This window comes from Plectrocnemia conspersa, unplaced genomic scaffold (genome assembly GCF_051122295.1).
Source record: "Plectrocnemia conspersa isolate PC_06_02 unplaced genomic scaffold, ASM5112229v1 ptg000013l, whole genome shotgun sequence".
Taxonomy (NCBI): Eukaryota; Metazoa; Arthropoda; class Insecta; order Trichoptera; family Polycentropodidae; genus Plectrocnemia; species Plectrocnemia conspersa.
In genome coordinates this window covers 850,970-859,968 of record NW_028277177.1, presented here as the reverse complement: position 1 = coordinate 859,968, position 8,999 = coordinate 850,970, and the positions used below count along the sequence as shown (strand labels likewise).

General features: G+C 50.5%; 4 protein-coding genes across 4 annotated transcripts; all 4 read left to right on the top strand.

Moving 5' to 3' along the window:
- Positions 1-1,680, top strand: LOC148226851 (uncharacterized). The gene has a single exon (XM_088201511.1). It carries the CDS (start codon positions 145-147, stop codon positions 1,543-1,545), a length of 1,401 nt encoding a protein of 466 aa, XP_088057637.1. The 5' UTR covers positions 1-144; the 3' UTR covers positions 1,546-1,680.
- On the top strand, positions 1,547-3,060 carry LOC148226850 (uncharacterized). The gene has a single exon (XM_088201512.1). The coding sequence runs from the start codon at positions 1,590-1,592 to the stop codon at positions 2,940-2,942; it is 1,353 nt and encodes a 450-aa protein (XP_088057638.1). The 5' UTR covers positions 1,547-1,589; the 3' UTR covers positions 2,943-3,060.
- On the top strand, positions 2,989-3,936 carry LOC148226849 (uncharacterized). The gene has a single exon (XM_088201889.1). The coding sequence runs from the start codon at positions 2,989-2,991 to the stop codon at positions 3,934-3,936; it is 948 nt and encodes a 315-aa protein (XP_088058015.1).
- Positions 3,937-5,551: 1,615 nt separating this feature from the next.
- LOC148226848 (uncharacterized) lies at positions 5,552-6,610 on the top strand. The gene has a single exon (XM_088201885.1). The coding sequence runs from the start codon at positions 5,552-5,554 to the stop codon at positions 6,608-6,610; it is 1,059 nt and encodes a 352-aa protein (XP_088058011.1).
- The last annotated feature ends 2,389 nt before the right edge of the window (positions 6,611-8,999 follow it).

Genomic DNA, 8,999 nt, shown 5'->3' with positions numbered 1-8,999 from the left:
ATTCGGAGCAGCAGCAGCTGAGCAACTGCGGGGCATCACAGGGAAGCCGCCGGGTCGAAAATCTGCGCAGGAGGACATTTAGGTTAGTGGTTAGCCGTTCCCCACTTGTTATTTCCTAACTTCAAACTTTTCCTTCGAGTCAATATGTCGAAACGCGACATACTGAAGCGTTCTAGGCTGCAGTCGCAGCTTAAGCGATTTGCCGACGCTGTTGAGGGCTGCGTGTCGAGAGGAGACGCGTCTAGTCTTCAAGTACATCTTGATGACGTTGTGGATGTCTTAAGGACCTTCAGGCAGGTCCAGGAGGACATCGAATGCACCATAGGTGAGGTGGACGATGAAGCTACCTCGGCGTTCGAAAGGGATTATTACAAAGCCATTTACGCCGCGAAAGAGTTAATAGTGCAATATGCACGGGGGCAACCCCCCCTCCCGACAGTTGCGCCGCCTACTAATGTCTCATTACCTGCCCTTCGGTTGCCTTCATTTGAAGGTAACTACAAAGATTGGCCGCATTTCTCTAGCCTTTTTCTAAATATTGTTTGCCGAAAGGCAAACATATCAGATGAAGAGAAAGTCCACTATTTGTTGACTTCGGTCAAGGGAGAAGCCGCTGAGGTCCTTCGCGGTATAGAGTCCGCAGGTCAGTCATTTGACTTCGCATGGGAGTTGTTGCGATCACGGTTCGACAACCCGAAAATTTTAGCCACTGAGCACTGGAGAGCACTGCTCAGTATTTCAACAGTTAGCGCCGGCTCCCATGTGGGGTTAAGGAAGCTGATCGATGCGGCTACGTTGCACGTAAGAGCACTGGAAGGTCTTGGGCTGCCAGTGCAGCATTGGGATTTTGTCCTAGTGCAGGTCATCGTGTCAAAATTGGCAGTGGTGCTGGCCCGCGAATGGGAAGCGACAGCACTAACAATCAAATTGACAACGTTCGAGGCGTTGTTAACATTCCTAAAAACGAAACATCAAGTGTTGGAAAACACAATTATCCCGACTCAGGTCCCCATTAAGGAGCCTAAAGTTGTTCACCAAGTGAGTCATCAGCCGTTGCGCGAGGTATGTCCTCAGTGCAAGGGGACTCACAAGTTGGGTGAGTGCCACAGTTTCAAACAATTGCATGTCCATAAAAGGTGGGTCATCGTGAAACGAAACGCACTATGTTTTAATTGCCTGCGAAAAGGTCATAGTGCTGGTAATTGCAGGGGCAGTTGCTGCTCAGTGTGTGCAAAAAGGCATCACTTTTTGCTCCATGAAGATAGGGATCGAGCAGAAGCTCCAAAAGCGACAATGTCCGCTGTAATGGCCTGCCGGCCAGGTCAAACCGGTAAGGTAGTATCGCAAATAGCTTTACTTTCGACGGTAAAATTATCCATCCGGAGTCGAAATGATTCCACGCAAGTCTGCCGTGCCCTTCTTGACACTGGCGCTGAGACGAACCTTGTATCATGTGTACTGGTTGACAGGCTGGGTTTGAACATCCGCAAATCCAGCGCCAACATAGTGGGTGTAGCGGAGTCTGTGGCTGCTCTGTACAGCTAAAAATAGCGTCGAGGAAGGAAAAGCAGTGGTCGGTAATTGACGCTATGGTCATGCCGAAATTGACTGCAAAAATTCCAAGCATGGCCATCAGCAATGTACGTAGGGCCATCCCTAGATATATCCAACTGGCAGACAATGAATTTGACTTGCCGGGAGAGGTGGATGTCATCCTTAACGCAAGTTGGTTCTTTGAATCAATGCGCAGTGGGCGCAAAAGAATCAAACTTGAGGATGGGTCAGTAGTAATTCTGGCAAATTCCACATTTGGGTGGATAGTGTCAGGTAGCATCTTAGTACCGGTCGCTAAAGATCCTGTCTGCAATCTTAGCTTGGTGCAGATGGACAGGCAGTTGAAAAAGTTCTGGGAGCTCGAAGAGGTCAGTAATGACCTAAGAGCTAGTCACAGCGACAAGTGCGAGGAAGAATTCAAGGGTTCAACAAGTCGTACAACGGAAGGTAGATTTGTTGTACGCCTTCCATTCAAAACTGATGACCGCACTTTGGGTGTATCATACGAGCCAGCGCTAAAGCGGTTCTTTGCTTTAGAGAGAAAGCTGGCGAAGTCTGTAAAGATTCGGGATGAGTATACTGACTTTCTTAAAGAGTATATCTCTCTTGGTCACATGTCTGAGCTTCCCACCGATCCGTCCATAAGGGACGAGGGTTACTACATTCCACACCATGCTGTGATAAAGGAAAGTAGCCTCACAACCAAGCTCCGAGGGGTTTTCGATGCATCGTTCAAGTCCAGCAACGGTGCCTCGCTCAATGATCTACTGATGGTTGGTCCAAAACTACAGCAGAATATTTTTGTCGTGTTGATTTGTTTTCGTCGGTTCACGTATGTCATTACGGCTGACATAGAGAAAATGTACCGGCAGGTTCAGGTTCACGCCTCCCATAGGAGATTTCAAAAAATCCTGTGGCGATCTGACCCATGGGACGACGTGAAATCGTTCCAGCTGAACACAGTAACGTACGGGACAGCTCCAGCTTCATTTTTGTCGGTGCGTTGCCTGCATCAACTTGCAGCTGAGGCAGAGGTTGATTTTCCTGCAGCCTCTGCAGTCATAAAAAATGATTTCTATGTTGATGACCTGCTCACCGGAGCAGATTCCATTGTGGCCCTTAAGGCATTACGTTCTCAAATTGACGTCATATTGAGAAAGGGTTGTTTCACCCTGAGAAAATGGCTGTCAAACGAGCCGAGGGTGATAAGCGATCTCAAGGAGGACGCAAAGGGACAGATCTCTCACCATATCATTGAGACGAATAAGTCAACGACACTGGGAATGGGCTGGGAAACGAGAACAGATAGTTTTTTTTATGGCAGCGTTCCCGGAGACAGTCCCAGTGACCAAAAGGGAGATCCTCAAGTCAATCGCACAAATTTTTGATCCACTGGGTCTCGTCGGTCCCATTGTTGTAATATTAAAAATATACATGCAGCAGTTGTGGAAGGAGAAGCTTGGCTGGGATGATAAAATCCCCAGCTCTTTATTTAGCTCCTGGCAATTGTTGTACGGGGGCTTAAATGGCCTAAAGGCAATAGTTGTCCCACGCCATGGGTTTGCGCAGTGTCCGTCTAACATCAAATTGGTCGGATTCTGCGATGCGTCCATCAAGGCATATCGGAACCGATCAATGGTGAAGGGTTATGTGTGTGTCTTTGTGTGCTTTGCGACAAAGGCAGTGCACCTGGAGGTTGTCACGGGACTCACTACAAATGAGTTCATGAGCACCTTGAGACGATTTATCGCGAGGAGGGGCAAACCTGCCGAGTTGCACTCCGATAATGCCACGAACTTTGTGGGAGCCTCTCGTCAGCTAGGAAGGCTTCTAAGATCTGCCGACTTCAAGAAAGTTCCGGCTTCGTTAGCTGAACAAGGGATTAAATGGAGATTCATACCACCACGGTCACCGCATTTTGGCGGTCTGTGGGAAGCGGCTGTCAAATCAGCCAAGCGACATCTGGTAAGGGTAGTGAGAAACGCGTTCTTGACATATGAAGCTTTCAGTACCGTCGTTGCGCAGATCGAGTCAGTATTAAATTCGCGTCCGCTCACTCCAAGTTCCAATGATCCAAATGACCTCGTTCCATTGACTCCTGGTCATTTCCTTATCGGCGAGCCACTAACTGCTTGTCCCCAGGAAAACGTGCACGACGTGCCGGAGTCACGGCTGTCTCAGTACGGACGTTTACAGCAGCTGGTGCAGCACTTCTGGGCCAGGTGGTCCAAGGAGTATGTGACATTGATGCAGCAGCGCAGCTTCAGATCGGGTTCCTCCAATCCTGACATTGGCGACATGGTGTTGTTGAGGGAGGACAATCTGCCTCCTCTTCAATGGCAACTTGGACGGGTGATCGGGTTGCAGCCAGGAGAAGATTGAGTTGTACGCGTTGTCTCGGTAAAAACGCCTAGCGGCATCACCGAACGTGCAGTCAGCAGGCTAGCACTCTTACCAGTGGAGCAGCAACAGGACACAGTATAATAAAACAAATGTGCGTAAACATCGCTCAGGCGATGAAATTAGAAAATAGTGAGTAAACAAGTATCGTTTCTGTGGTGTGATGGCAACCCCGATGCGGGGGAAGAGAGGTAGTAGCAACACTGGGTGCAGGAGGGACGCACGTGGACGGAGCGCGGGAGCATGGGGAAGGACACGCGCACCGCAGCACAAGCTATTTCGGCGCCGAGCGATATGGGGGGCGCTGCGAAGGCGCATCACCGCCTAGCCGATGCCGTGGAGCCGTTCTCGGGAGACGGCGATTTTGACAGGTGGTACCGGCGCCTCACGGTTCTGATGGACCGGTTTGTGTCGTATGGTCGGTTCATCCAGCGGCGTTGGGAAGCCGGCGAAACTGTCGACGTGTTTTTGTGCGAGCTGCGTAAACTCTCGGCCCAGGCCGGGGTAGAGAGTGACGCGCTGTTGGCGACCCACTTCATTGTAGGGCTTCCGGAGCGGGCGTCGCGAGACCTGCGAGCATTCGTGGGGGGCGCGACCACGTTGCCGCCGCTTAAGGACATAGTGGCGAGGGCGCGAGTGACAATGACGGAGGAGGCTGACGAAGATTCGCGCCAAACGGTCTCGATTGTCGCGAGACACGAAAGTGCGAGTGCGCGTGCTCGAACGACGGTTAGATGCCACCGGTGCGGCGGTGGCCATTTTGTTCGCGAGTGTAGAAATCCCGCGTCCACCCCCACTCACGCTCTCGACTGCTGGGTGTGCGGTGAACGCGGACACGTCGCCCGGAAGTGTCCGCGTCGAGTGAACGTTAAGACCCGGGGAAACGGACTATCGGAGGCTGATGCGCCGCCAGCTTCCGACCGATGTTAACGGCGCTGCCGATAATCGATGCGCGTATCAACGGAGTGCGCGTTCGAGCCCTCGTGGACACCGGTTGCTCTAAGACAATAGTGCGCGCAAACCTGTGCTCGACGAGGACGAGTTCGGCTAAAATCGTGGTCGCAGTCGACGGTACGAGGATACGGTGTTCCGGTGAAGCGAGTGTCACTGTCGAAGCCCTTGGGGCCGTCTTAGGCATGGACTTCATCGTGGGGATAGGAGGCGTGAATTTCTCTTCTGTCGGAGTAAGGCGAGCAGAGACTGGCTCGAGCGAGCGTATCACAGCTGCGGTGGCGTCCGAGCAGGCGGAAAACTGCACAATCATGGATCGGGACTTCGAAGTGACTTTCGACGGTGAGAAGTGGACGGCGAAGTGGCGATGGAAGGCTGGAGAGGAGCCTGTTCTCAAGAATCACGTTTCAGAGTACGCAAGTACAGGAAAGCCTGACGTGAAAGAAGACTTCGACCGAGAGGTTCGCTCTTGGATCTCGAAAGGATGGTTGGTGCCGTGCGAGACGTAGCGCAGTGAAGGACTTTTGCCTTTGTGGCCGTGATCCAGCGGAACAAAGGAAAGGTCAGGCCGGTGCTCGACTATCGCGAGCTGAACGGCTACGTTGAAAGCCACCCGGGAGCTGATGTTGCGGTGTGTGACGAAGCGATGCGGTGGTGGCGGAGAAGGCACGGTGCCTCGAAGATAATTGATCTTAAATCGGCCTACCTCCAAGTTCACGTGGACGCGTCGATGTGGCAGTTCCAGCAGGTGCAATATGCGGGACGCGCATTTAGGCTGACGCGATTAGGGTTCGGACTGAATTGTGCACCAAAAATAATGTCTGCGATCGTGAAGTTCGTATTGAAAAAGGACCAGATGATTGAAAGTGCCACAGACGCGTTCATGGACGACATTTTGGTCGACGAAAGCATCGTGCCGTGCGACAAAGTTGTTGCACATCTTAAACGGTTCGGGTTGGAGGCTAAACCACCAGAATTGCTGGATGGCGGACGGGCGTTAGGTCTTGCTATCGTCAAGGACCGCACAGGATGTCTGCAGTTTCGACGAGGCAATAAAATACCCTCCGTACCAGAGAGGTTGACGAGGAGGCAGCTTTTTTCCCTGTGCGGACAGCTCACAGGCCACTATCCAGTGGGGGGTTGGCTGAGGGTCGCTTGCAGCTTCCTTAAGCGCGAGTGCGGGGCTGGTTCCTGGGGAGAGCCTGTTAGCGAGAGAGTAGCAGCGATGCTGCGTCAAGTGGTAGAGCGTGTTGAACGAGAAGACCCAGTGAAAGGACTGTGGCACGTTCCGGATACGAATAGAGGTCGAGTCTGGTGCGACGCGAGTTCAATCGCACTCGGCGCGGCGGTCGAGATCGGAGGAGCTGTGGTGGAAGACGGGGCATGGCTCAGGAAACCAGCTGACGCGAGCCACATCAACACGGCTGAATTGGAAGCTGTCATAAAAGGCAGCAACCTCGCGACTAAATGGCGGCTGAAGGACATAGAGGTGATGACGGATTCGGCCACAGTAAAGAGTTGGCTTGACTCTGTATTGTCGGACGCGTCGAGGCCTAAAGTGTCGGGAATGGCGGAGATGTTGGTGCGGCGACGTCTCGGCCTCGTTGGGGAACTTGTGCAAGCGTACGGTCTCATAGTTCGGGTAGTGTATGTGCCTTCGGAGAAAAACAAAGCTGACGTGCTCACCCGAGAGAACAGACAGTAGGTGAAAAGTGAAACGATCGCGATTTGTGGGGTCACAGTTGACGAGCTTCACCAAATGAACCATCTGGGGGTCGACAGAACATTAAACCTAGCTCGCATGGTAAACACGAACACTACGCTAGCGGAGGTCGAGAGATGCGTCAGGGCATGTGAAAGATGCACTACCATAGACCCGGCGCCGGCAGCCCATGAAGAAGGTAGCCTCGAAGTGTCGCATCCATGGGTAAGACTCGCAGTGGACTTCACGCACTATGGGACGGCACTGTACTTAACGGTAGTGGATTGTGGCCCGGGAAGATTTGCGGTGTGGCGGGAGGTCGCTGGGGAGAGTGGTGATTGTGTTGTGAAAAACTTGGAGCAAGTGTTTCGGGAACGCGGCCCGCCCCGAGAATTGCTCATGGACAATGGCACTGCGTTTCGATCCCGCCTTGTGCAAGAGCTGTGTGACCGATGGGGCGTGTGTTCCAGGTTTCGGGCAGCCTACAGACCGGCAGGCAACGGTATTGTAGAGAGGAACCACCGGACGGTGAAGCGAATCGCTGCTAGGAGCCGAATTTCACCATTGCAGGCTGCATTCTGGTACAATCTAGCATCAGAGGACCGCCCCATCTTCTGCTGTTTTTGCTTATCAGTGGCGCCATCCAGCAGCAAAGACAGCGACGACGCAGCCCGTGGACGAGTGCCCATTCCGAACGGGAGACGTGGTCTTCGTGAAGCCGCCAAGGGTGCGCTGTACGACAGAGTGGCCCAGAGGATGCGTCGACAGCTTCGTTTCCACGAACAACGTCGTCGTGGACGGAATGCCCAGACACGTGTTGGACCTGCGCAGAGTTCCGGAGCAGCCAACGTCGGTCACCGGAGAGTTGCCAGTGGATCACCAGGATCTGACAACTCTGTTCGAGACAACGGAGGCTGCAGAGCCAATGCAGACCGAAAGGGACCCGCCAGCAGCAGAGAGGAGTCGTGTGCAAAGAACCAGAAGGAGGCCTGCGCGGTTTCAAGATTTTGTGTTGTGATGTGGACATCAGGGGAGCGTGTGGTGTGATGGCAACCCCGATGCGGGGGAAGAGAGGTAGTAGCAACACTGGGTGCAGGAGGGATGCACGTGGACGGAGCGCGGGACCATGGGGAAGGACACGCACACCGCAGCACAGTTTCAAAATAAGATACAAAGCTACTTGAAGTGTAGGGAGGAAAAAGTGTTCCAAACATAAGTTTTTGCAATGTTCATATGTTACGATGTTTGTACGTGTTATCTGTTCTGTATACTTGTGTATTATAATTTTTGTTGTGTATACTTTGGTATTGTTTTTCGGTTGGGAATACTCGTGTATTATAATTTCTGCGCATATGTGGCAGAGTTTGTATTTATCCGAGAGGCGAACCTTTTTTAATAGTTAATATAATTGCGTTCAGCCAACTGTTTTTCAATAAGTTTGTTCAACTAGTGTTTTGAAAGAACAATACTTCTCCCTTGTTCAAAGTATGTACGTTCCTTCAAGGGGGGAGAATGTTCCGACAATTTTACATATATTTATGCATAGCCGAATAAAAGTGTGTTATGGCCGTGCGTGGATTTTTGTGTATAAATAACCTGAAGGCGCCTTGGCTGTCACGGCGTTTGGTCGTGCGTCAGCAAGGATTCTGAGGATGTAAACTCTGATAATAAAACATTTCTATGGTTAGAAGTGTTTAATTCCGTCGAGAGACGGTGGTCCTTCGAGAAGAAAAGACGGCCATCTCCAAAGGGGAGAGGTCGCAACAAAGATGGTCTAATCTCTATAGATCTAGCTTTAGGGGTTGCAGTATCTGGTGGCAATAAAGCCCTAAAAGACAAGGGTAAAGTCCCTTTATTTGGTTCGTGGTTACGTCTTTTTCTGGCTCAATCTGTTATATGGAATCTGGTGGAGGGAAGAGGTTTCTCAGAACTAAAACTTCTGCTATAAATATTGAGTTGTTATATGACAGCCCAGTGTGTTAAAATATAATAATTTACGAATAGTTAAAAGCGTGTGTTATAATCGAATAAGTTAAGATCAAATTAAGCACGTCAAGTTCGAACGAATATCAACGTTTTCTTAACAGTTTTCTTCGATTAATACTATAATCCGCTACATATTTACCAATGATTTGTTTGTTTAATAATGCAGTTTTACAATATTTGCTAATCTGAAAAAAATGACAACATTGAGTGCAAACAACTCTTGTATTTTGTCCCATGATAACGTACCAGCTCTTATTTTGATTACAGGATTACATTAAAAAGATAATAATTTGCGACTATACAGGTGGTATTTTTGAAGTTGTAGATTATATCAAATAGTGCATTAAATTGTCAGCTTTTTTGAGTAGTCGTCTAATTACAAAGAGATCAATATTTAATAAAATAC

What these genes read in the sequence shown, in the direction of transcription:
- LOC148226851 (XM_088201511.1), top strand. Translation starts at nt 145, where the DNA reads ATGTCGAAACGCGACATACTGAAGCGTTCTAGGCTGCAGTCGCAGCTT.
- LOC148226850 (XM_088201512.1), top strand. Translation starts at nt 1,590, where the DNA reads ATGGTCATGCCGAAATTGACTGCAAAAATTCCAAGCATGGCCATCAGC.
- LOC148226849 (XM_088201889.1), top strand. Translation starts at nt 2,989, where the DNA reads ATGCAGCAGTTGTGGAAGGAGAAGCTTGGCTGGGATGATAAAATCCCC.
- LOC148226848 (XM_088201885.1), top strand. Translation starts at nt 5,552, where the DNA reads ATGCGGTGGTGGCGGAGAAGGCACGGTGCCTCGAAGATAATTGATCTT.